This window comes from Parambassis ranga, chromosome 1, assembly GCF_900634625.1.
Source record: "Parambassis ranga chromosome 1, fParRan2.1, whole genome shotgun sequence".
Taxonomy (NCBI): domain Eukaryota; kingdom Metazoa; phylum Chordata; class Actinopteri; family Ambassidae; genus Parambassis; species Parambassis ranga.
Window position 1 is genome coordinate 12,564,809 of NC_041022.1, and position 27,984 is coordinate 12,592,792.

The window sequence follows — 27,984 nt, forward strand, 5'->3', positions numbered from 1 at the left end:
GCCCAGTGTGCAGGATTTGGAGGGATCTAACTGTTATCTGTTTGTTTTAAGTGTAGTTAGCTAAGAATGAGTCCACCATGTTTCTACAGTAGAGTATTAAGTTGATTGTAGTCTTAAACTTCACCACTAGATGCCACTAAATCCCACACACTGTTCCTCTAAAGGATCAGACAGTACATGAACCCTAGGGTTGTGTGTGGGTTAATGAGTTAGTTAATGTAACCTCACCTACATAGAAACTGTAGTGTTACACTTTGTTGTAGTGTTAAGTGATGGTCGCACACAGAGTGTAGTGAATTCCTGTGTTATATCTGTGAAAAGTGGAATATCTTTGTAGTATAGATGCCTATTGTCAGATTGTAACCCCAAGGTTCACTGTTGTCTATTGTTCCATTACAGCAGTGATTGCTGTGCCGTGGAGTCAAACAAAAATAATGGTTTATTAATAATAATAATAATAATTTGGTAACTTTTATCTCTAAACTAATTTCTTTGCATATCATAACAATTTTAAGTTTAAAGGTTTACCATTTCCACATACTAAGAAAACTTGAGGTAAGGAACAGCTCTAATAACCCTCCCTCCTTCAGCTTTCACATGTGAATTCTGTAGCCTTATGAACCGTCACATCATCTCTCCAAGCTGCCACGTTCAGTCTCCCTCTGCTAGAACACAGCAGAAATGGAAATCCTCTCACTGCTATCCACCCACAGTAAGGAGGAATTATAAAATCCATCGTGTGGGTGTTTTCTCAATTTAGTGACTCGTCTTTCAGAAGGTTTTCAGGTACTCTTCTTAATGCACCTTCTTTCTTTCTTCCTTTTTTACCGCCCTGATGTTTTTTTGTGGACGCCTTGGTTGGTCCTCTCTTCGTTTTCATTGAATGCAGAGTGCGTGCAGGCCGCACAGCGCTCATTTCTTACTCATATGTGGGTGACAGCTGTTTAAATATCAGTTATCCACAGACAGGCTTTGGAAGAACATCTGTCCCGAATCTTGTGCTGCTGAGTGCCGAGGAGTAAGAAGGGGGTACTATAATACAGCCGTGCAATAGGGAAGGTGGCCATTTTTCAGTCATGATTTTCTTCTTTTTTTTCTTTTCTTTTTTTTTTTCTTTCTTTTTTTTTAAAGGTAAGGCCATCCTTTAGTCTTTAATACAGCATTCCTCTATTTCTGTAGTAGCGCATATAAGAAAGGTGGGACTCCTCTTGGGTGGGATCTGAAATATCTTTGTTGTGGTCAACTCCACACTTTAAAACTGGGCGCAGTCCACCTCCACAACAACAGGGGGAGCTCTTTTCTAGTAATTTTAATGGAAGAGAGGAGCTCCTGAAAAATGTAGTGTCTTTAATAAGGGGCAAATCTACTGTAGCCTCCCCTGTACAGCGTGGCCTACAAAAAACAAGAGAAACAAATGGTGAAGGAAATACATTAAGCATTTATGCTGGAAAATACATAATCTGCGTTTAAAAACATTTTTACAGCAAATGTTTTAACTAACAAACATATTTATGAGCTGACATTGATTGATCATCTAATAATCAACCTAGAAAATTGACTTACCATGGCTCCAACACCGTAGGCTGCTGGGGCGAGTGCAGCATGGTAGGGGTCTGCCGTGTAAACTCGTCCATAGCTACCAGAAATATAAGAGAAAGTTAATATGATCTCTAAACACAGAAACACGAGAACACATTTGTCTGTTTATGTGAAACCTAAAAAGTGTCCAATATCTTCCCTTTCAGTGTAAGTTCTGCTGCGAGTAGGTGTCTCTCTTTTGAGATTACACCCACACATTCATGCATATAACATATGAATTACAACTAACATCTTGAACATTTCATACACTGAGGACATCCTTAGGTTGATTCCTGAGATCCATCACAGCTGTTTGTCTGACAATTTAGATATTTGATATTCGTGGCACTAACATTCTGCTGTATGAATGTTTCCCAAATGACACTTCACATGAAGACACGTTGTTACTTGGAGCTGGACCTGAGATGTGCTGGTCAGTCCACTCACCTGTCACTGTAAGCTGCCGCTGCTGCTGCTGCAGGTGTTGCTGCTACTGCAGCTGGCTGTGCATAACGATATGCTGCATAGCCACCCTGTGAGGAGGTGATGAAGAGAAGAGAGGAATAGGACAGAGCGAGAGGAAGAGGGAAGACAGAGAGAGAGAGAAGAGTGTAGAATAACAGATACAATGAAGACACATATGGGAAAGAACAAAAAGAAGATGACATTATTATTAAATGTTTGCCATATTTCTGCTGCAGACTAAAAGGCGAGTAGTGATTCTAAGGGGGTTACATTGTGAGAAAACTGCTGAGAAGAGAGCGAAAGATTAACAAGCAGACAGTCAGCAAAACTGGCTAATCTGGTGCAGTATAGCATTCACAAGGATGTAGCTCAGGCTCTGTGTGGCTCTCTCACTCCATGACTAATCCATAAAAAATCCTTAAAGGTACAAAATGTTTTGTTTTAACTTTTCAGCACAAAATACATTATTCTTCCTTAGACATAGAGGGAGAGAGACGTCATAGCCATAACTGTGCCCCACCCCGGTTCCCCTACCAAAAACACACAGTTAAAGAAAGGGGAAGGGGTAGCAAGATGATTGTGTCATTATTTATGTTGTTGATGAACAGCTGATGAACAGACACAAAAAACTACAGGTGTAAGAAGACAGTCAGCCAGTTGGATTAAAAAAAGTTGCGCACACTCTCACGTGGCCAGCAACCAATCACTGATAGACACAGCATGCTTTCCCAAACTTAGAACATACAGTGTATTAGGCCATATATTCCTATAAAAAAAGGAACAAACACACACCACTGCATTCTACCCTAAGGAATCAGTCACGACCAAGTCCCTGCATTCAGGACCACACAGGTACTGCTATGGGAGGGAGGCTGGACTGGGAGGGTGAGGGAGAGAAAGGAGAAAGGGGGGGGGGGGGGGGGCAAATAGAAACAGAAAGTAAGAGTGAAGAAAAAGAGAGAAGTATAGATGAGGAAAGAAAAATAGCTAGCTGACAAACTACAGAAAAGGTTTCAACAACTTTGACAACCAAAGAGGAAAAGAAGAAGAAAAAGACACACACAAAAAAGAGGCAACAGGAAATAGGAGGGACAAGTAGGGAGGGAGGGGGGAGTCAGCCTTGTAAGTACATATGTCCGCATGCTGACATTGATTCAGTTAGCATGCCACAAGTGAAACAGATAGGGAGATTCCTGGAAGGGGTCTGAATTAAATGCTGATTGGATGTATAATCTTCTCCTACATGCCTCATCTTTCTTCAATACCAGTAATGCATCGTGTTCATTATCTGGCTGTAAAAAGCTTTAAATTTTACCGCAAATTGAGACCAGTACAGGTGTGGTAATAAAAGCATAAACAAAGTATTATGTCGGTATACATAATAACATGGCATACAGACTGAATATATTTGGCTAGATCGAAATTATTAAAATCACATCCCCACGTCTTACCTACTATCCTAACTCACTACACCACTACAGCCTTAAGTCATCTCAGATGCTGATATTTTGTGTTATTTGTGAAATTTAATTTAAACTCAATTCTTTTCTCCCCCTTCCGCAACTCCACCCATGTCAGAATCCAGTGAGTTAGTAGAAGAAGACAGAGAAGGCATTTCAATCTCAGATGGTCAATAATGTCTAGCAGCACGCAGTCATTGGAGACGAGGAGGATGCACACTGGCTCTCACACAGAGTGTGTAAACCCTACCTGGGGCAATCTGCCACTAATGTCCTGAAACACTAGTCTACAGAGAGAACAGAAACAGCTATTGTCAACCTGGTCACACACACACTCACACACACACACCATTACACACAGACACACACTCGTAATCACATTGGTACAAACTAACTCACAATGCACAGAGACAAACCCTAGAGGAGTCTACTTATGAATGAACACACGATTACAGTGTGCTGGGCAGGTGAGTAATCATACTTCTATACTGGTATATTGTTTACATGATATTTGTTTAGAAAAACAAAATAGGAAAATATTTTAAAATTTTTGTCAAAAGGTACGTAAAATGTTGAGCAGCTATGACACCCAAAAGTACACGTCTCTATGGGTTTGATCTGTGCTGCTTCACACTTGAAAACCCACAGGCAAGAGGGGGGGAAACAGTGACGAGTGAGGCAGTGGAGGAGAGGCAGGCATACTTACATAGAGATCGGCTGCACCGTAAAAACCATCTTGATAGGCCATCACACTGAGAGAGAGACAGATGAAAAAGGAAAAGGAAAGGAGAAGAGGTGGAGAGTACACAGGAGCAGTGGTGGAAAGTCATAACAAAAAAAATGGTGTGATGCGCCACCATGTGGGCATTGCAGGAAATAACAAACCAGGGTGATGATTGAGAGAGAAAAAGAAAGGTGAGAAAATGGTGCCAAACAGATTGTGAGAGAGAGAGAAGAGAAAGAAAGGTGAGATTATTACACACCGTGCAACATGCAAGACAGAATACCACCTCTTTGTATGCAAGTGCGCTGTGATACTACTGTCACTTGGTTGGCTGGGGAGCCTAATATTTATTAAAGAAATACTACTCAATTCAATTGTTTCACATATTTACAACTTCGGAGGCACAAGGAAATGGTATTTCAGCAATCATCAATTGCAAAATGTCAATAAAATGTATTTAAACACAACATGCACAATTACGCCATGCAGTAACATATGTGTCTACATTTATTCTGGATAGCAGTTTCTTGGTATAGATTTTAAAGTGTGTTTACCCAGGGTAGGTAGGGATGGCAGGCTGTGGGACGGCTGCCCTAACGGCACTGTAGATGGGCCGGGCACGACCCCGGAGCTGAGCGCCTCGAAAGGTCGCAGCGGTGGAGGCAGCGGCTGCTGCCGCTGCCGGGTACGGAAAACCTGGTACTGATTAAAAAAAAAAAAAAAAAGGAGATGGAGTTAGAATTAACACAGAAAGAACAGGTTAGTTTACGGTTGGTAGCATTAGATAGATATAGAGTTTCCCATGTTACACATGTGTAATGCTTGTTTGAACCAGTTTAAAAAAAATAGAGGGTGCTGCAGGTGAAAGATGTGCACAGTTTACTCAAGTATTGCAGCATTTGTTGAAATCAAATGGAAGCAGCATGATGATACAACGTAAAGAGAGGCAGCTTATAGTTCCTATAGGCACCATCCACACCCTCTTATCAGCTGATAATAAGCTAGAGCAGTTATCAGAAGTCAACATAGCTACCTTTATATTACCATTTGGAACAATTTGATAATCCAGCTCTGTTTTGAAAATTAATTAAATTATTTTTTTGATCCCTATGGTGCTGGGGTGACACTCTTTCAGTCATGTAAAATAATAACTTGTCTTACCTGTATAGAGCTCAGGACTGTACATGGCTCCAACCATTGGACTTAACTTCCATCCAGCTGTAAAAAAAAATACAAATATAGTTATATATATTAACTAGACCTCTACAGAAGGGCAACAACTTACTGCAGAGTGTATACTACAATATTACATCAGATGTTCACTGTGAAAAAAAGCATTACCATATGGTAGTGCTGCAAGGCCCTCTCCATTAGAGTACGGTGTGGTCATTTTCTTGTTTGTCATCACTCTGGCTGTGGCATTATTAACCTGCAGAGCAAAGACAGTGGTCAGAGGCCAATTTAAACCAGTCTAAAATATATACACACAAGTAAATATCAAAGTGTTGCTAAATCCAATCAGTGTGCAGCTGTATGCTGTCTTAAACTGAATGAAGAATGTGACACAGTAATCTTCGCATGATGACTTAAATTTCATATATAACTTGTGCTTTTTTTTAGTGTGAGGTGTCATTATGCTTTCAACACTTTCTGTACTTATGACAGGGGTTAATTCTGTTGATGAGCAGCGATGGTATTTGATGCATGCGCTTCTTTTGAAGGAGAAAGACATCAAAATCAAAGATCCTGGTGAGTAGTCAGGCAGTTTTTGCACACAAACAATGCAACCATTGGCACACAGAACAAAGAAAAAAAACAACAAAATATCTCAGAACAAAGGCATTCACAAAGAAATCCACATATTTTTGCTACCTTTAAAAAAAAGGAGGGAAAAAGTAGGTGAATTAAGCGGCAGATTTATCAGTTGAACACAATGCAAAAAAACATCAATTGAAGAGTTCATACACAAATTACACACAGCCAGTCAAGAGCGCATCACATCACCAGAGGTGAGCAAAACTAGCCAATCAGCAAGCATCAGATGCAGCAAGAGACCAATCAAATAAGGTCGGCAGCCCTCCCAATCAAATACACATACAGAAAAAGGGGGGAAGAGGAGGGAGAGAGAACAACAGAGGAGACACAGAAGTACTGAGTGATGCAGAGGAAGAAGCCAGTCCACATGAAAAGACACAGAAAAACATGATGTGGACAAGAGAGAGAGAGAAACAGAGAAAGTGAACAATCCATCCAAATGTGCAGTCCTTCTAATGAACAAACCAACGATAAGATGCGATACACACGTACAACAATACACTGGGCCGTTTGCCTCTGTAGGATCTAACTACATGAGCAATGATGGAGAAATGACAATGAATGGAGAATACAGAAGAAGACGTCTAGATAAAAAAGACAGAGGATGGGGGATGCAAATATCATTCCTCAAAAACAAAAACAAACAAAAAACTCAAATCAAACCATGGCTGTGAAACACTGCTAGTCATTCCAGATCAGTGTCACACACCAGAAACACTTCAAAGCACACAACCACCAACACACACCATCCAGACCCAAACTGATCAAAAAACCTTGTTACAGAAATCAGAGCAAAGAAAGTGGTCACTGGTAGAGTTGTTTATAAATACTACAAATGTCAAGACAGCTTTTTTTTCCTTTCATATGTATCTCAAATATTACAAATGAGTGAATTTTCTTTTAATTAAAATATACTTGCATCCCATTCAGGGGCACACACAGCATTGATTTGACTGTCTGCACATCCTTTGCCTCTACAACTGCCTGCACTCTACAGAGTGGTACAGAACGAGATCATCAAGCACTACAGCACACCATGATATACAGACAACTATTATCCCCTCTCCAGTAAAGCTAACATAGCACTCATGCTTTAGCATGCTGTCCCACTAAGGTGCAAAAAATGCAGCTATTGGCTGACACATGACACAGAGAGATGACATAGTACTATATGACGTCATACAGATGACGAGAAAGAGTAAACCATGCAGGATATACAGCTCTGGAATTAAATGCTGAATGCAGTTAGAGAGGTGATTGGAATGAATGCATAAGAAGTGGTAGTCATAGTTGTTGCACTTGCAGATAGATGCAGTACATTCAGTTATACAAGTGGCCTTTTATAATAATGCCATGCGGTCAATGGCTAATCTCGTAATAGTTTCATTCACCACCTCCCCAAATCAATCACAGAATTAGCAAATCGGGTTCTGTCAATCAATCAATCAAGCTCCCCTTCAGCAAAGGAGTCCGTCATTTGGGTGTTGGGTGCATTTTTATTTCATTTGGGCGGATGGGGGGTGGGGTGGGGAGGGGTCATTCAAAGATGATGCCATGTGTACACAACTTACCGTTGCCAGGGAAACGGCGTGAGGACACGCGAGCAGTTACCGTGGAGACTGACAACAACAACAACATACAAAAATCATCAGGGAAATAGAGAAAATATATGTAAGAAAAAAATGATGAGCCAAAACAAAAAGAAAAAAGAAAACATAAACATAACGAGGTAATGAAAAGCAACCCCCACCCTGTGGTAGAGAAGAAGTGATGTAACAGGTCACGTCAACAGTCACCTACAGGTATCAGCCAACAATCTAGCCTCTAAAACCCCACTACTAACACAGAAATCATATAAAATATATAGAAAGGAGCAATCAAAGGGGAACAGAAAGGTTATGATCTAAACTATACATAATTTAAATCCAGATTATGTTCAAATACACTCCAAAAATCAAACGTAATCCCGCTATCCGGTGATGATGCTATCATGGACTACATCCCAGGACAGGAAGATGGACAGAGATATGGGGGGGGGGTGGACACCAGAAATGCAGGTGCATATGGGGACACAAACTGGGGAGACAGACAGACTGGCCTGGTGAAAAAGAGTGACGAGAGATGGAGGAGAACCAATAAATAAAAAAAAGGAGAGAAGAGGGAACGACAGCTATCTATTGCATTCTATTCACTTGTTCATTCTTTCTCCGCCCTCCATCGTTTTTTTTTTTATTCTGCACACCCACACACAGAGAGGACAGAGTGGAGGACATTCGAGACCATGCAGAAGAAGCTTTAGTAGCAAGTAGAAATAAAAAACAAAAGCGTGATTTTTAAACTTAAGAGCCAGAGCAAATGGCAAAAGCATGGTGTGTATTTGATCTCCGAGGCCATTTGCAACTGAAATCCAAGCTCATGCTAACAAATTACAAAAAAAAAGAAAAAAAGATGTCACAACAAAATGCACTTCCATGAGATCTGGTGTTCCTTTTTTCAGGAGTGGTGGATGCAAGTGTGTGTGTAAACAATGCACATGTGTGTTTTAAAAAAAAACATCCATCTAGCTCATCTTAAACTATTATTTTAAAAGCATCAGAAATGACACCACACTTCTCACAGCAGTCTCATTCCCAAAAACCGCCCCCTCTGAAAATGCCCCCATCATGCATCAATCTCTGAACACATCAAACATAAAAACTGCGACTAAGAGGCAGCCGCAGAGTGTTAGATGAAAGAGTGAAAAACTCCTTGACAACATCTGACCTTATGCTCCATCCATGCAACATACAGTAGCCTCTTACAGACACCAGCAAGCACTGTTTCTCCACAGAAAAATAACTATTAAGAGGCTATTAACTTGCACTTCCGGTCTTTAACACAACCATAAACCAAAAATAGGCACTCATCATGATCATGGAAGAAAAGATGATAGTGATGGAAAAGGTGCAGGAAAACAAAGAAAAAAAAACATCCTACATGCTGTGACAGAAGCAGGTATCATCAGTGTCGTAGTGACATCTCACTAGCCATGCCTGTTGTGTAGCCACTCCACCCAGCATGCTTTGCAAACCACACGACTTTAAGGTGCAATGGACAGCCCACAACAATGACGAGAACAGCAACGACAGCATGAACATCAATAGGAAGTGCCGTCAAGAGAGACGTCTTTGTGTGCAGCACCACTGCACCATGCCAAGAGTGAAGCCAGAGGGGGTGGGGGTGTTAGAGTTTGAACACATAACAGCCATCCAAAAACCTTCTCTGGGGTAGATACGGCCAGAATAAACTCATTCTCATTGTCGGACATGGAAGGGAAAGAGAGGAGAAAATGGTCGCTGCTTCAAAAAACAAAAACAAAAGGGCTGAGGGGTGGTGAGTTACCTCTATTTTACGTCCTTCCACCAGCGTACCATGTAGCTTCTCTCTGGCCCGATCTGCATCTGCACTCGCCTCAAATGTTACAAAACCGAAGCCCTGCAAGCAGAAGGGAAGGGGGAACATGGGGCGACCAGTTTAGCTTTTTGAGAGATAATTTCATAACAAATACTGAAAAAAATAAGTTATTATTTATTATTTATTGTCCTACCTTAGAACCCCTCTCGTTGAAAATGATCTCGACATCAAGGATTTTGCCAAATTGCTGGAACACAAAGAAGATCAGCATGTAAGCCACATACTGAAAGTCACCACAGGGTGTCAGCACTGTTCAACCGTGGTGAGCTGGCACTGAGCCATCCCTAGTCTCTACCTTATCTTCTGCCTTCTTATGATCTGAATTTTACAGGCACCACAGCAGATTGTTAAACCACACATGAAATAGGGACCTCCAGGTGACTGGGTGACATTCTCATTGCCATTTATCATCAAATGAGACAAGTGATTTCTTTAAGCAAATGACAATCAGAAAGATCCACTGGCAACAGGGTGGTTTTAATATTTTTTGCCAACGTTTAACATGAAGCTACTACTGTTCTATGGTAAAAAAAAAAAAAAACTACAAATTTTGATCTGCATACCCCAAACATCTGCCGTAGGTCAGGATCTCGGAAACGGAATGGGATGTTGGATACATGGAGGCGTTTGGGGGTCCCCTTAGCGTCTGAATCATCCCCGGCAGTCCCCCCACCCCCTCCTCCCCCCGAGCCAACCCCGGGCTGGCCGTCAATCTGGGAGGACCCATCTGACTGCTGGGGCAGACAGAGAAGGGGAGGAAACAAAGAGATGTGGTTAGGGGTCTGCAATTATACACAATCAAGCACGAGTGAAATGACTGACACCTGTTATTGATTTTCACATAACACAATAGATCTGCAGCTAAATGTGTTCACTGTGGATTATTCAGCTGATTATTTTCCCAATTATTTGGCTTACGTCATAAACTGTAAAAAATTAAATGTTATGTTTTAACTTTAATTTTGTTTAATGGGCACAGCATACACACAGTGTAGAGATTAAAATTATTCCTTTTCAGATGCTCCAGATTTTTCAGGATATGTATTATCTGTGGGTATACTTGTATACTTTTGTTTACAAATTCAATCTACATAACACAACAATGCATTTGCATCCGTCTGCTTCTTTTAATGCTATGACCACAAACAACGTTATAGAAGAATTAGCATTGGCCTTCAGTTTTGCGGGCAACAAATTAACACTAATGCTGCTCTATAACAGCTGGATAAGTAAATTAACACAGAGATGTTTAAATTTGGGTAAAAGGGGGACATTGGTATCACTCAGTAGCCTAATTACTAGTAACAAGACTGGCATTGTGCACCCCTGTAATTATCTTTTAAATCTGCAGAGCTCCACACACTTGCTTTCCATACCCTCTGGAGGCAAAGACCCAATGTGGGCAGCACACCGAGGAAGAGGCTGGCACTCACTTGGGCACTGAGACTGTTGGCAGCGTTGGCTGCACTGCTCGCCACTCCACCGGCTTCCACAGGGCCCTGCACAGCCCCTGCTGCATACAGGCTGCTCCCGTAATCCAGGGCCAGGCCGTTCTGGGGGGGCGGTGGTGGAGGAGGTGGGAAAGTAGAGAAAGGTGGAGGTACGAGTCCCTCCTGGCCACCGGCACTATCCTGAGAACCCTGGTAGAAGAAAGACAGAGAAAAGTGTGGACTAAAGTAACTGGCTGGCCAAATTCCACAGTATCTTTTACTGAGAGCATCACCTGACCACACGGAGACCACTCTTCAGTCTAAAAGTCATACAGGATTGGATATTATATTTCCATTTGCCTGTCTGTGTGTGTATAAAAGCCTGCATGTGTCTGCGCCCCCCACCCATTAAATATTCACTGCAGCCACATCTATTATTGAGGGTCAGATGCCTCCATGCTCAGTGTGTTGTACAATGATGAGTGCACACACGCACTCACAAACGCCTCTGCACACAAACCACCTTTGACACGCAAACACCCACACACCTAAAATGCTCACACAAAGACCAACTGTTAGTGAGGAAGCTTGCCCAAGTATGTTGTACACATTATTATTATTATAACCCCCAAACCAGAACTGAACTGAACTCAAGCATGGAGGATAACAATACAGGCATTCTCACAAACACACAGTGCAGACACACAAGCATGAGTATAAAACAACACACACACATTCCTTGCTACTGGCAGTGGGGCATAGATACCCTAAATGGTAACAGTTAGAGAGTGAATGGAGACAGCAGGGATGAGAGAAAAAAGAGGGGGCTGTTGATAAAAGGTGATGACTGTTAGAAGAGGCATGGCTGGTCTCTGATACTAAGCTGCAACAGATAAATCATCTATTGCTGTCTTTCACATCTATTTATAACTCAGATGACTGCACTGGAAAGGCAATTAATTTTAAGACTGTAACAAGCAGAGAATCTTGTGAAAGGCCATATAAAGTCTATCTATAGATCTACTTGGATACAGAGGTGTTTAAAGCTAAATGCTAATGTTAGCACACCACCAAGCTGATATCTTCTGAGCATAAAGGCTTAAAATATTAGTTTTAACCATAAAAGCAAAACCTGTAAACTTTATTAAATGCACTTAAGCAATCAGTGTTTAGCCTTTTAATCACACTGTTCTTCTAGTTCTCCTCCTTTTACTAATCACTGTAATAATACCTGGTTATTATTGTAATAATAAGTCATAACAATCGAATCATTTTCACCATTATTACTCTCACTAGTAGCAGTGAACTGGTGGCACCAGAAGCACAACGTAATAGTAATGATGATAGTGGAAGTAATATTATTTGCTTCTAAAACAACTACACCAGGCTTACTAGACATCTGCTTCACTAGGTGTGTGTGTGTGTGTATGTGAGTGACAGGCAGCAGTGATGCCCATCTGAGCTGCACAATAGATCACTGTCCCTTTGGGAGTGCTAAAAGTGTGTGGGAGGGTGTGTGTGTGCCTGTGTGTGTCTGTGTGTATGCCATCTGTCTCCCAGCTTTTGACCTTTCTCCGTATCACACCTGTGACACTGCAGTCCGGCCCCTCGACTAAGTTACAAACCGGGGGGATGCACATGGTCGACTCGAATCACATCGATATTGAGATATGAGAGCCACTTCAGCCGAGCTGAACCTGGTGAACAGCGGGGGGATTCTGCCTTTCAACTAACAGAAGATGAATATGAATGCGGACTGAACATTAACAGTCCATTCTGGGTTAAATGTATTTGGGAACATGAGACTTGCAACAAATTTTTATTATATTATGATTAAAAAATGATTAATTAATAACATAAAGTAAGAAATCTATGAACGATGAAAATGGATGTCAGTAGCTTGACATCAGCAGCATTTATTTGCGGACTCTATCACCCTGTGGAGAAACCACTTTACTTTGTAGCTGTTCTTTTTCCTGTTGATTTGAGATTACATCCTTTACATCCTTGCATTCCTGTCTGATTTTAGTTACATGTAGCAGCACATTCACCTCATACCTTGGCTAGAGAAAAGGTTTTTTTTGCACACTTTTATTGCAGTGGTCATTATAAATCATGGGGGTTAGGATTATATCAGAACAATATGTATAAATACACGTGTTGATCCAGGCTTTCTAGCTTAAAGAAGGGCTGGTTTCTTAGCTGCTTGCCTTTTCTGTTTTTTGTTGCCCTAAACAATAAATGAAAGCTTAAAAATAGAACATAACTGCTCATGTGTAAAATGTTCATTGTCATGTTGTTAAAAAAACTCAGTCTGTTACATCAGAGATGGTAATAATGTGAGCAGGAGCTGCAATCCTCAAATGAGACATTCTGAGTTTATTACATTTGCTCAATTCAGATAGAGACAGAAGAGGGAGAGCAGGAATGTGGAAATTAACTAATTTAGATCAGGCTTTAACTCCAGAAGAAAAAAAAACACAATAGGTTTTTAGTTATAACCTACTGTATGATGATCTCAGGTTGTGTGAGCTTATTCTGCATTACCGTAAATACATTTGCAGTGGTAAAAATGATAGTAGGTGGAGCAAGTCAGTCAGGGTCAACCAGGTAGGAGCTAACCTGGATGAAAGACAGAAGAGAAACTAGACCTGCTCCTGTGTCTCGCTAGAAAGAGAAAGTTGATCACCCAGCTAGGGTGAAATGGGAAAAGTAGAAAGAGGGTGATGAGACAACATTACACAGCAACCACAAAACCTTTTCTGGATACACACAGATATTATGTGACACAAAGAACATTTATCTGCAGATGTAAACCATGTGTGTGTCTACAATATAAACTGAAAATACACATTTTACAAATGTTACGATAAATCCCTTTAAATCCCTTAATCCAGGGGGGTCACACACTGGCTCATTTTTACAATGTACAACAACATGAAAACATTTTCTGAATGGCATCCATCCATCTATCTATCCATACATCCCTTCTGCTAACCGCTCTATTCTACAAAGGGCCGCATGGAGCTGGAGCCTGTCACAGCTGTCAGGAGGTGAGAGACAGGACGAACCCTGTACAGGTCTCCAGGCTATTGCATGGCAAGAAATTAAATCATGGATGTGGGACATCCCTACTCTATGCATGAAAAGTAGAGGAGGCCATCTAACAAGGACTGATGACAAAATACTTTTGGCAGATTTACTACTATATTTAAAATCTAAATCTGTCATTGAGCTAGTTGTTAAAAAAATGAGTTGCACCTTTTATGAGACAAATTCAGGGATCTCCCTGCTGCCTGGAGACCAACGCTGACGAAGAGAGGAAAGCGAGTGCTACAGAAATTCTACCTTTTGTCCTGTTTGTTGGGAAAACTACCCTCCTACTGCGCAGTAGAATGTTCATCACGGCTTCAGTGTTGTCGTACTCGAGTCCCAACATTGATGACTCATGACACATCTCACTCGACGACAGATGAGTCAGTCCTGGACTTGACAAGTTGTGATGCAACTCAGACAGAATGATAGTGACTTGGATTGTTAATACGGCATACACAGGAGGTTTGATATGTTAGACTTGATCCCTTGGCTGCAACGTTATATATGTCATTTCCACAGCTTAAAGCACAGATCAGATCAGAACTCTGTCAATCATTCTCGTGTCTGTATTGTTGCACGGAAACAGACAAACAGCCTAGCAGGAGAATGGACAACCCTGGCTGTTGCTGCTCCTTCTACCAGACCAAAATAGAAGCGGGAATGCAAGCCAAAAACAGTCCCGTATTTATATTTGACGACTGGCCTTTTCAGAGGAGATCCATTTTAGCCGCACCTCAACCGTCCTCCCTCTACCTGATACACTGAGTCAACAGCCCGATATCTACTAAAACAGTATGTGCCTGTGTGCTGTGCTTTCTTTTTTTCCTGCACTCTCAACCCATCAAGCTATGGGCCTTTTGCTGACTGCAAGTGGCTTTTCTGATTCGCATCAGGATAAAAGCATCTATTGAATAAATGCACACAGATAGCAGATAAGAGGGAGGAACACAGAGACAGAGAGGGAGGCCGTTATTGGTCAATCTAAAGGGAAGTGCCGTCCTGTGGACAAGCAAACTGCACGCTGCATGTTTGTGTCAGCACTCACAGGGTCTGTGTATGTTGTGTTTGTTTGTGTACAGGTCTTGTGCTTGTCGGCGTTCATGTTTTGGCGTAGATGCCTTGGTGTTAGGATGTTAAGGGTTGTGTAAGTGTATGTATGCGTCGGCCGGGCAAAGGCAGTGACTCAGAGCAGTAGCTGTAGCTGGCTTACTTTCGGGTCAGTTAACAGCAGCAAGTGTGTCTGAGGAGGCATGTTATAAAATGTGCTCGTCTGTAGTGATCTCACTATGCTACAGGAGCAGGGGAAGGGGGAGAGGAGAGGAGAGGAGAGGAGAGGAGAGGAGAGGAGAGGAGAGGAGAGGAGAGGAGAGGAGAGGAGAGGAGAGGAGAGGAGAGGAGAGGAGAGGAGAGGAGAGGAGAGGAGAGGAGGCTAAGCGCTAACTAGGGCATCACTGGGTCATTTCACATGAATAATGACATTTCAGGATCTTACTTTATCTGGCCTCCAGCCATTAGTCTATAGCCTAATTCAACAAACTTGAATATGGGAAAAAATATACGGCTCACATGTTGGGTCAATAATCATAATAACTAGAGAAGATCAGCTGACGTCTTGGCCTTTGAGTCTGTGTTGTTGTTACCCGAGCTGCAAACAGCTGGAGAAACGTTTACGACGTGTCTGTGGCATACCGATGAGCCAGGAGACACCCATTTGTTAAATTATTCCATCCTACATCAACCCCTCCTCCTCCTCCTCTTGCTCCTCCATCACTCTTCCTCCTCCCCCTGCTTGCTCTTCCTCTTTGCTCCTCTTGCTGCCTTCTCCTTTCCTCCCACTCTCTCTGCTGTGCGCTTCACTTCTTTACGCTTCATAAAATCCAGAAGGGACCCTCACATACGTCCCGCCCCCACACATGTCAATCAAGACCATTTGCCTCATAGCAACAGGATATCAGTGGTGTCCAAGCCCCTCCTCCCACACACTTCTTCATCTCCTTATAGGGTAACATGTATGCTTGTCAAACAAAACCCTCCCCCTCCACCCCCCATCCTTATCCTTGTAGGGTCTCCCCCTTCCCTTCGCACGCCACTTCGGGGAGACTCCTTATACATGTGCATACGCACACACATGCACACATGGACACACTCTGACTTTTCCTGTCATCTCCTTACCAGCTGCATCTGCTCGGCACTGCTGCAGCATTTTATGAAAGATAAACAGACTTAACAAAAAGACGATGACATTATTTGTCCACATTCATTCCTCATTGAAAACCCAGACAAACATATGTGCAGGTGAACACACAAACTAACAGGCAGATATGTATTTACCCAACATGGACACACCTCTTCCAATACATTAGGTATGACCATGAAACGAGTTTGTCTTGTCTCGCTGCTCAGGATGGCCTCTGTAATAATACAACACTTGTCTGGTTGTCCACTGTGGTTTAAAAATGTACGCAAGCCAGCTGCAGGATGGTGTTGTCACTGTCAACTGCAGCATCCACAGAGTCAGCGAGGGCAACCCCTATCCATTTCAAAGGCTTTTTTTTTTATAGCTGCCTCACAGCGAGTGCTTTTACAGCAATTAGAGATGCAAATAGCTGCAATGGAAGCATAACTGTTGGCAGTTCAACTATTTATTTAGAAGCAGAGTCCAAAAGGTGTTTACCTCGCACTGCTCTCCCATCAACATTTTCCTCATGCCTCGAACCATCTAACAATCAGCTCAAAATGAATGACTCATGCAAGTTGCCACGGCAACACGGCTCATTGGGATCATTTAACGACCATCATTGTTAACCCAGCAAAGAATCAATAACAAGATTTGGGATGTGGAGGCGGCTGGGTGGTGATGGTGGCAGCAGTGGAGGGGGGGTTTGAATCCTCACGGCCCGATTATAGTTTATGCACGCGTGGCAGTGTGTGCATAGCTTCTGCAGCAGGTAGGAGTCTCTCCCCTGCCTCAGGGCACGCACTTAGGTGGGGCTTGAGAAAATATTTCACTCTCTCACACCTGATCTGCGGCTCCAGCTCTCTGGCTAAGTATCAACATAAGAAACGCTACTAAAGACCTAATAAATTACCCCTGTCATCAACTCTGAACACTTACATATACACACACACACAAATAACTGCAAAGTCAGCTCTACAGTCTGAAATTGCGTCACTGAGCAAACGAGCTCAGTTGACCTACAATATTGTTACATTTCTGTGTTGCTCTCCGTCTCTTTCAGCTCGCCTGTCCTGCGTAATCTGAACTTCCTCAACCAAGGGCTTTCTCGGTTACTGACCGAGGGTGTCCCGTCACCTTAAAAATCAATTTCCTCTCATCCTCCCTCATTCTCTCTCTCTCTCTCCTAACCCATCCCCCTCTCTTCCAGGGGCTCTTAAAGGAAAACATTGAGATAACAGCTGCCAGGGCCCCAGGGAAAGCAAGAGGAGGGAGAAAAGAGGTCAAACAGTAAAGAGAGCAGGAATCCAAGGTACAGCTGAAAGAGAAGCACATGCATGCGAGCAAGAACACACACTCATCCTGACTCACACCAATTGAAATGTAATGATATGAACATGACACTTCATGCACCAACTTTGCAGCCCACTGTGTGCTTGAGCTTCTGTGTGTTTGGGAAATGTGTGACACAGAAATTACAGTGAGGAGGTGTTAGCTGAATAGAAGAGATGCAGAAGGGAGAAGGGAGGAAGAGAAAGAAAGAGCAAGTAATTAAAAAAAAAGAGAAAGAGAGACAACTGTTCTGTGGACACCTGTCCCTTTCGCTCACAGGCTAGAGCGATGTACAGAGACAGCTGCAGGGACAATAAAGAAGAAAGAGTTTTACACTCCCTCTCCCACCCCCCATTCCTTTTGCCTCAGAAATGTCTAGATGGCAGAAGTGCTGCTACATCCAGCTGTACAGACTAACACGCTGTACTTTATGTTCACATAGATTCTTCTGAGCATACATAATACATGACAGAGCACAGTTTCTGGCAGAGGCAGCTCTTGATGTTCAGACTGCGTGCTCTTCTAGCTCTGGGCAGGAGAACAGATGCTACAACAACAGCGTACAATAATATACCGCCGCTTGTGCATTTTCACCACAGTGAAGCCTAATTGAATCGATACAATCTCCAGCCTGGATTATCTATGCCTACTACACTAGTTTCAGTGTTTACATCATATCGTACAGCAGAAACTGGCCGCAGAGTCCTAAGCAAGAGTCTAAAAAAATGTCCTGGACAACGCTAGTAAACAGGTCAAACAGAGTCCTCATCTGTCAGTAGTTAAATAACATTTAGAGCTCAGTGACAGTGTCGTCCTGATGCCGGAAGAATATGAAAACATATCAAGATAAACACTCACCGACAACACGTTAGGATAGTACAGTCCCATCATCGTATTCTGTGCAACAACTCAAACTGTCGTCGCTCCTCTCTCCTCGCGCTCTCTCTCTCCTTCTTTCCTCTTCTCACGCTGCCTCGCTTTCTCTCCCTCTCCGAGCCTGTGTCACCTCACCAGCTCAGTCTCTCTTGTCTGTCTCACAGATTCAAAATCTCCCTCTCTCTGCCCCCGCTCGCTCTGTCTGCCCTGCCAATCCCCTCCCCACCTCCTCCTCCTCCTCCTTTGCTGGCCTCTGTCCCTGTCACTCTCCCTTGCTTGCTTTCTTTTCTTTCTCCCCCTCTCTCTGTGTCTCTCTCTCTCTTAATCTCTCACTGTCTCCCACTCACTCTTTTCTTTTGCTCTCCCACTCGCTCCTTGCTTTCCCTCTACCCCCAGCCTTCTGTTTTGCTGCTGTGCCCTTGCCTGCTCATCTCTTCTGTCTCTTCTCCAGTCCTCCTCCTCTCCTCTTCTCTCACCCAGATAGCCTGACGCCTCCCCCCTCCTACTTCTTCTCTGTCTCTGTCACACCTGCAAACTTTCCCCTCCCCTCTGCTTCCCTCTCATGTCGCAGTCCCTCCCTCCTCTCTTTCTCTCTCCCTCTCCTTCTTCTGTTCTCTTTCTCCATGTAGGTGAGTTAACTGGGGCTGCTGGCACCACTGGGAGAGGTAGTGAAGAGTCTCCTTCTCTCTCTCTATCCCCTTTCAGACATGCACCTTGTTACGCAGATGTGCTGGTAATTTTACACGACAGTTAAATGTTTATGTCACGACTGCAAAAAGTCAATTTTCTGAACAATTTCAATGACGCTTCAAACTTACCGACTGAAGTTCAGATATTATCACATCAAAGCTGCAATAATCTGTATTTTTATAATAACAAAGTATCAAATGACAATGCTGGAGGCATCAAACACGCCCTGAACTACATGTGACAACAACATGAAGTTGTTCCCAGGCACAGGAATACTCTACCAAACATACGGTACAATTTTGCTAGAAATATTCAGAGTTTAAGGTTAAAGGTTGTGAGGAGTTTTCTTGAACATATTTCAAGCAGAGTGATAAATGTGTATATCGGCTGGCTGATGTTTTGTGGCATAAAGAGAGCATATTCATAGCCGTCTCACTGGTCTCTTCACCTTAAAAAGGTTTGGTCACTTACTGCTGTTTTCCTCTCACTCACCAGCATCAAACCTCCTGTTTATACAAAACCATTGCCAGATAATCTAACTAAAAAGCCCATATAGAGATCCTTCTGCAAAGAGCTTGTCTCTCACTTCACTGACACACACAGCTTTAGCTGCTTTCCAGGCTCTTCCTTTCAGGAGCTTTTGATCACATCATTCTCACACTGCTGTTGACAGTTTAGCACCTCTGTGTTGTGGAAGCCTCGGCTGCCCAGCATTGTTTTCTTCCTCCCTGCCTTTTTTTCTCCCCTGGTCAGAGGCCTGTTCACACCTCCAAGCCTCCCCAAGTAGTCCTTGACTGACTCCTTTCCATCCGAACACAAGGCAAAACTCTATGAACGTTCTTCAAACGCGTTCATTTGTGAAGGGAGCGGTTCAAAGCTCTATCGTCTGACAATGATAGAAGCTCTGAAATGCTCTGAAATTGCCTTCCAGGCTTTCGCAGTATCCACTTGAATATACTGAAAAGCCCCACTCACATACTGAGGCAAATAAAAGGGGGAATGAAGAACCAAGACAGATAAAGTACAGATAAGCAGCCAGAGGTTGTTGGGCATCATAGAGAGAGAGAGCGGGGCGAGGGATGAGAGGATTATGGGCAGAGCATGAGAGGATGAGTGGATGAACAGAGGATGATCTAAGGATTAACCACACAAACTGAACAGTCTAATAACACAATCAGCAGGCTAATACAAAGACGAGCCAACGGATTGTAGCATTACCACACCACACACACACACACACACACACACACACACACACACACACAACATTCAGTGTAGTTTTTTGTTTTTATGTATTTGTGGGCAGCATGTTTCAAAATAAAATCCCAAGATGATTAATAATATTGCTGACTATTAAAAATATAATGGAAAGCATCAGCTGGAATAGGTAACGCTGTGGAGGCACATCTTCTTTTACACGACCGATAAATTATAATCTACACCCCCACCTTGTGGTTTACAGAGCTACACCGATCCATGTTAATGCTATGTGAACACTGGAGTATTGGGAGGAGGATAGGATGTGGGTATATTATAAAACACTGATCTTTTTAGCACGTGTTTATGATTGGCCTTACCTGACTGTGAGACGGGTAACCATGGTAACTGAGGGTCAAAGGATCGTTGTTCTGAAAGAGAGAAGCAGATTTTTAGTCAGTAATTTGCAAAAACACACCAGATATTGTTCTACTACTCCAGAATGCTGCTTTATTTACACACTCAGTCGTTGTGTCTCTATATTTGACTTCACAGTGAGTCCTAATCAAATTAACTTCAGTCGGTGACACACTCCTGCCTATCTCCCAAGTTTGGTCTCCCCCAGAGTTTTCCACCCTGCAGTTCTATTGTGTGCTTGTAAAGACGTGATAACGGGGGCGAGTGAGATCATGCGAGCGGGAGATGAAAAGACAGGAAAGAAAAAAAAAGAACAAGTGTCACAGCGGCTCTTAAATCATAAATAGGTCAGGAGTGTCAGTGAGCATGAGGCCCATTGGTGTGAAATGCGATCATGAGCCCTGATGCAATCTCTAGCACATTCCTCTTAATGCTTTGGCTGTGTAAAGAAGAGACATCAAACATCTGGTGAGTAATTATGGCTAAGAAAGATGCAAAGAAAAAAATTCTCATTTTGTTCGGAGCCCAATATTAAACAGAAATCATGTTTCCACTCCCTTAAAGAGTTTGTAATTCACTTTATTCATACTCATATTCAGCTTTTATGCTAATGCAGTCCATTAAAATGTCACTTTTCACAGCAATTAAAGCTCACTTTGAAGGGGAAAACAGATTTGCCTGTCTCTGACTTCATATCACTAGATTAGAAAACAACTTAGCTCCTCCCTTCTCTCTCTGTCCTTCCCCTCTGATCTTCCTTTCATCTGGAACCAATGTCCCTCGTCTGCTCTGTCCCCAGGGGGAACACTTTGCTCTGCGCGCTTCACAGCTTGAGTTCGCCTGATTAATACTGTAGCCATCTAAACTCAGGACCCCATGGGGCCATTTCAGTGAAACTGTGCGCAACTATTCCAAATGTAAGAGGCTCAGTCGAGGAGGAGGGGAGCAGGAAGCGTCTTCGTGATTGAAAAATGCAGCTTGTGTGAGTCTATCTCAGAGCCAAAAATGTACTTAGTGAACTGGCTTTGAGAGGTAGAAGCTCTAAATAATGAATTACCTCTTAGAGGCTTGAATAACATGAATAAAGAATAAACCTAATTTTACAGCAAAGCCAAACTCTAAATACAATTCACTGAAGGCATGAAAGAACAAAACAAAACCCCAAAAAAAGAAAAGGCGACAAATATACCCGCGTTGTGTCACACGGAGAAGAAGGTCTTAAAAACACATCTGGAATTCATCTGTGCGAGAGGCTGAGTAAGGTAAAGGGCTGGAAATACAACAGGAAATGGACAGCATTACATAAATGAGGGGGGAAAGATGGAGGGAGCAAAGACAATGAGTCATACATGAGCAGAGTCATGTGCTTAATTTCCTTAAGGAACTGGGAGAGTCAAGAGGGGAGGAGGGCTGCTCACGATGAGTGGATCTCAGTTTCCCTCTTAACACCACAGTCACTGGTTCACATGAGAAACAAAAAGAATCTGTACTTCACATAGTCATCATAATTCAGCTGTTTCTTTGTTGTAAGTGACAAATGAAGCACAGCTGACTCCTGTATGGAGGTGGTGATGGTTTTTGTTTTGTTGGGGGGGTGGGGGTGGTTGGTAGGCTAAAACAACAGAAGAAACTGAAGGGGTAGGACTGGGTGAGCAGTCAGAGGAAAATGACCTGAAGTCAACAGATGGCAAAGAGGGGAGGAGGAACACGCTCAAGGGGAGTATGGGACAGGAGGAGCCCTGCCATAACAAAATCCAAGAGAAGGCAAAGGATGATACGCTCAGCTTCCTCCAGGTTTCACGTGGCAGCAGTAATCCACTGCACACACATGAACCTTGCTACTCCTGTCCAAAACCACAGGTGGTGGTAGGTGTGTGTGATTGTTTTGTGTGTGTGTGATGTCTAATTTGGTCACAAGACTCGTGTCTATTCCTATCGTGCCTTGGGACTGCTGCTCTTCTGAGAAGGAGGAGGAGGAGGCGAAGAGGAACTACATTTTACTGCTCAGAGTCATCCAGCCTTACAGCAAAGCAGGGCACTCTGTCCACTCAACAGGATGTGAATCCATTTCTTCCATGGGCCACTTATGTGCTAAGCCCCCAAAGTCGACTGGATGATCTGAAGTTTGCTTTCCCTCGATACACCTCACATCCCTCTGACTTTCCACAGTAACTATACACTGGAATCAGTGCATACTGAAAGCTCTGCAGCTCTGACAGAAAGATAATCATATCGTAATAACTGGTGTCCACCGACTGGCCAGCTTCACAAAATAAAACTGATTTCTATCCCGCAGTTTATTTCAGATCTGATATGAGAGAGCTGTAATTATTACTGCACAACATAATGGCCCATAATGATCACTCTAAATTGCTTTTTACATCATTACATCATTCTGTTGAAAGTACAGAGAAAGTTATTAGACTTTTGGGACTAATGTTGATGCCGATGTTTGGAGAAGATTGTGTTTGATGTTTACTTTTGACATTTTAGCAAAGATTCACTGAATTTAGTAAGAAAAGGAAGTTAAACCATCAACTTAGAGCTGCTGACTGCTTACTAAAGCAGAGACTGCTGAACAAGACTTCTACATTATATTCAGCCCTTTTATGTCTAGACTACTTTCATTATTGATTAAGGTGCACAATACTTTCTTGAATAAATGGACCAAAGAGAGTTTAGTTGTCATTATTTCTAAAGTGTGGTTAAGTCAGTTACAAAAAATACATCATCAATTCACGTCAATTAACTACAGCTGATATGTGGGGATGGCTCATTTAAGCACAGTTAAACCTTCCTTCCAGAGCAGCATCCCAAAACACTGCTGGGCTCTCTCAAACATAAATCAGTCAACATCTTTCTACCAGCAACTTATCACTGAAGAACAGGGGCCCTAAAACTAAAGAAATATTCCCAACTGACTCTGAGGGTACATTTTTCTTGCTGATGTTTTCATGCTATCTCAGCGCTGGCTCTGAAAGTACAGAGGGGTGATCCACCTACATTAATGTCCTAGTCAAGTCATTTGTCCTCAGTGCTGTCACCTCAGGCAGGACCTTATTAGGTTAGAGAGAGCCCCGGTTCCTGCGCAGAGTGACAACAAAACACGGGCCGCTCAGCAGCAGGCCAGATGGATATCGAGGCCGACAACCACCTCTTAACATTTCCCTAAATCTGACTCAGGCTGAGGATGAAAGGTGTTATGAATCCCCCCCGTCATGCTGAAAACGGCAGGACTTCCCCTGGTGCTGTACAAGAATGGTATTCAGCATTCATTTACAATCCATACTATTAGATAAGCACAAAGCCATGAAAATCAGCCAATCATTTCTCTGAGCAGCATTGAACATTCCAACCGCTGAAAGCACTCAGCCTGTTTCTTCCACTGGCTTTATTTGCCTGTGTTAGCTGAGCACTCAGTCATCCACTGCATGCTGCACTGATTTATAAATGCACTACTGCTCTGCTAAAACTTTGCAGATTTGACCTGACAGAGCACTTCCTCCCCTGCACTGTGATGACATCACAGCCTAATGAGAAAAAGAGCAGTGTTGATAACCAAATGGGAGACATCGCATTATTAGGCTGCAGCGCTGCAAATGGATCGCTTTCTATCACCACCCCACCCCCCCATGTGTTGGCTTCCCATGCCAGTCATTGTTCAATTTGTGCCATGATGTCAGCGGTAGGCTTTTTTTTTTTAAACTCTGGGATGGAAAGGATTAAGTAAGGGAGACACTGAGCTTTATGAGAGCCAGGATAATGTTTGAAGTCATATTTTCCATCCTTTACCCTCATCTGAAGATTAGCTCCACGGGCTCTGCATTTCTTTGAAAGTCATTTAAAAAGTAGGAAAACTAAATGTCGCTCAACTCAGTTTGCATCTGGACTATCTATGCGGTGTCAGTGTTAGAGGAAAAGGTATAAACATACGTCACTGTTTTATATAAACACACACACACAGGGATTAGAAGTAGATTGTTGTCTGTTCGTGAAGCATAAATACCACATACAGATGAGTTTAAAACATTAAGTGCAGCTTTCAGACTCAGGAAGACCACCATAACTTAGCTTTAATAAAACAACGCACACAATTAGTTAACATAAAGATTTAGGGCTTTCAAACTAACTGCATCCTATTCCCTCTGCTGTGTAAAAATCTGTAGGATGATGGATGGAGGTGAGGGTGGGTGATTGGTTGATGGTTTTGCCCTTTTATTGACCAAATTTCCTGCAACATATCGAACACGCCCACAATGATGAACTACATTTTGGCAGGTGCAGGTACATGTCTCACTCTCACCTAACATCTCCTCTGACATAATTAATCACACTAACTGGGTAGTTACTCTGTGTCCTTCTACATTTACATTTCATGAACCGAATGCACCATATATAGTTTGTTACACAGAACCATCTGGAAAACCAATCTTGGAAAGTGTTTGGAGGTACCCAGTATTTGGATCTTCTTTATTGTTATAAAACCTAAAAACACACCCATAACACAGAGAGTTTCACATCAGGAGACTGGCTGAACCAAACTGCTGTTGTGTGAACACACAGCGCATAGGTTCAAACCAAACAGATTATCAGCTGCCTCAGAAGGTAAACATTTACTGGCCAGCATGAAAATGAAATTACCGTACCTATACAGTACCAAAACTAATGTGTATTATTAACACTATCTGACATACATGAAGACTCCAGGAGTCCTATTTTGTCCAAACAACACTAAAGTATTCAATGTATAATATACTAATCTGAGCTGCAAAAAAAGTCAATGATGAAGTAGATGAAGATTGATTTTGTATCAATCAATGGCCTTATCTAGACTAATTCTTCATCCTCATCTCACCAATATATAAATGTATGTATGTGTATGTGTTTGGTCATCTTACAAATCCTCTGCCTTAAATAAGGATCTCAGAGATCAGTGTGTGTTTATAATGCCCCCTCCAGTATGACATGTGATTCCATTAGCTGCAAACAAAGCCTCTTTACTGCCAGTGATAGGGCAAATCTGCTCCTGCACCAACTGGAAGAGAGCAGGGGTGGAGGGGCATCTCTCTAGTTCTCATTTCCGGACTGTCCAGCCAGTTCACGTTCAATACATTTTAAGGGCTGAAGCTATTGATCTGTGCTTCTCTCTACCACACACACAAACACACACTCTACCACTCACATCTGTTTTTAAGTGCATTAGGCTTGTGAGCCTGTCTGTCAGCACTCACTGACAGCACAACGATGTAAAGCCAGCCATTTAGTTTTCCAAGCAGGAGCAAACAGGCCACTTCACCTCCATTACTGGTGCTTTCAGTGAGGGAGAAATAGCTTTCTGTCTTCCAGTGGAGTACTTCACCCTACATAATCCACTCTAATGATATCCTCCTGCCCTCCTGCGAAGCTCTGTTAATGACAACTATTTGACCATTTTTTTGGATGAGTGAGGGGAAAATAAAGCTTTGAAATATAATATGTCTGTAGTAATGTTAGTGCAGAAACCCAGGATCATTATATTGATTAGGTTTGGGCTGATTGCCCTCAACAAACTTGAGTCCTTGTTTACCTCAGTCTGCCCTCCCCTCCTCAAAGATCAAATAAGCAAACAGGATCCTCAGTTTCCATTGTAAACCAAATGTTGTCCACACCATCACACCGCATGGAGGAGTTTTTTTGCATAATGAAAGGTCAGGTTTGTTTACAATCTCCACCCTCTGCTGGGACTCTAAGGACGTGCATAAAGCAAAAATACTGAGATACCTGCAGGTCAAAGTGGATTCATGCTTTCTAACTAACAGTCTGAGCTGCAGTAAAACAGTCCAGTTAACACTCTGGATTGGACTGTTACTATTCCAGCTGCCCCCTAAAACTGAATTAGAAGCATGTACAGTCATTTACAGCTGCGAAATGTGGTGGTATTTCCTGCACAGCTGCTAATGGACAGAGCAGAGTGTGTACGGCGTGGGCCTTCTGCTGCAGCAACACTGTATCTACAACTATCATTCTCACACATTACAGCAACCACAGAGCAAACGCTGAGATACATGTAGGCTACTTATAAATCATGCATCAAAATGTGAAGAGAAGCTATGTGGATGTATGAGTCCCCATCTCACCTGACCCACCTCGCCGATTCCTCCCGAGCCGTCAATGCGGGGACGTTTGCACTCCGCCCCGGCCGAGTCCACCAGAGCCGCCGCTGTCTGTCCGTCGGGCTCCGGGTCTCCGCGTTTCATGCCCCGGACAGCTGCAGGAGCACCGCCCGGGTTGGGATGCACCCCAGCCATGGCGTCCAGCTCTCTATCCCGGTCGAGGAGACCCCGGGACACAGGCAGCATGATGGATGCAACGTCGGTCGACATTAACATTTAAAAATCTTCTTTTGTTCCCTTTCTTCAGCTAAACTGGGGCTAAAATCTAATCCTGTGCACCTCTGTGCGTAAAGACGGTCGGTGGAGGATTAAAACAGTCTTTCAATAAGCCAAGTAGCCTTCACTGTTATTATCGGGCCTCTGTATGATCCCCTTAAGAGTTGATGTATCTGGAAATATTCTGACTCCCTGATTATGAAAATATTTCTAAAAACAAACAGCTCGTAAACACTGTTTTGCTCTTGTCTCAGTCCCCCTACAACACAGGCAGGTACATTTCCAGCTATGTGCTGACCGTGTATTTATTTACTGCAGGGCTGCCTTAGAGGCCTACGTTATTTCTGATCATAACAAACCAATTAAACAAACACCGATCAAAACAATGGCTCCTGAGCTCAGCCTACCGCCCAGTTTCCATTTGGCCTCTTTTTTTCCCCTCTACGAGAGCCGTGTGTTTTAAGAGCAACATCAACACCCTACCGCAACCTCAAGACGAAAACCCCCTCAACATGTCTTCCCTGTCGCCTTTTTCCTTCCTATCAGCCACAGACTTGTACCACAGAGCAGAGGTTCACTGAAAGTCAATCCTCCTCAGGAGCTCCCTCTTCCCATGTTAGTCCGCAAGTCTGCGTTCAAAGAAAGGACGATTTCTTCCCTCCCTGAAAACAACCAACCAAAAGACGGACGGACGCACGCAGAGGCTGCGGTGTTTCCTTCTCTCTCTCTCTCTCTCGCTTATTATTTTCTTTCCTCTCTCCGTTTTCCCGGTGTGTTCATGTAGCGTGTGCGTTACAGAAAGGAAACTGTCCTCCCTCCCTCCTCCTCCTACTCTCTTGGTGTAGTCATTCCCCTCCTCCTATCTTCCGCTCTCCCTTTGAACGCTGAGCCAGGCAGCCATGCAGCC

At 43.0% G+C, this 27,984-nt stretch overlaps 1 protein-coding gene across 7 annotated transcripts; it reads right to left on the reverse strand.

Moving 5' to 3' along the window:
- Positions 1–1,053: 1,053 nt before the first annotated feature.
- On the reverse strand, positions 1,054–27,982 carry rbfox2 (RNA binding fox-1 homolog 2). Of its 7 annotated transcripts, none has more exons than XM_028405730.1 (13): positions 26,835–27,982; positions 20,673–20,723; positions 10,929–11,135; positions 10,059–10,226; positions 9,629–9,682; positions 9,424–9,516; positions 5,569–5,656; positions 5,389–5,445; positions 4,782–4,929; positions 4,210–4,255; positions 2,026–2,111; positions 1,564–1,636; positions 1,054–1,392 (listed from the first exon to the last, which is right to left on the reverse strand). In XM_028405730.1, the coding sequence occupies exons 1-13, from the start codon at positions 27,075–27,077 to the stop codon at positions 1,348–1,350; spliced, it is 1,359 nt and encodes a 452-aa protein (XP_028261531.1). In that variant the 5' UTR covers positions 27,078–27,982; the 3' UTR covers positions 1,054–1,347. The 7 variants fall into 7 exon arrangements, with proteins under 7 accessions (XP_028261531.1, XP_028261530.1, XP_028261527.1 ...); XM_028405729.1 differs by having other exon boundaries at positions 10,059–10,229; XM_028405726.1 differs by having other exon boundaries at positions 26,826–27,982.
- Between the last annotated feature and the right edge of the window lie 2 nt (positions 27,983–27,984).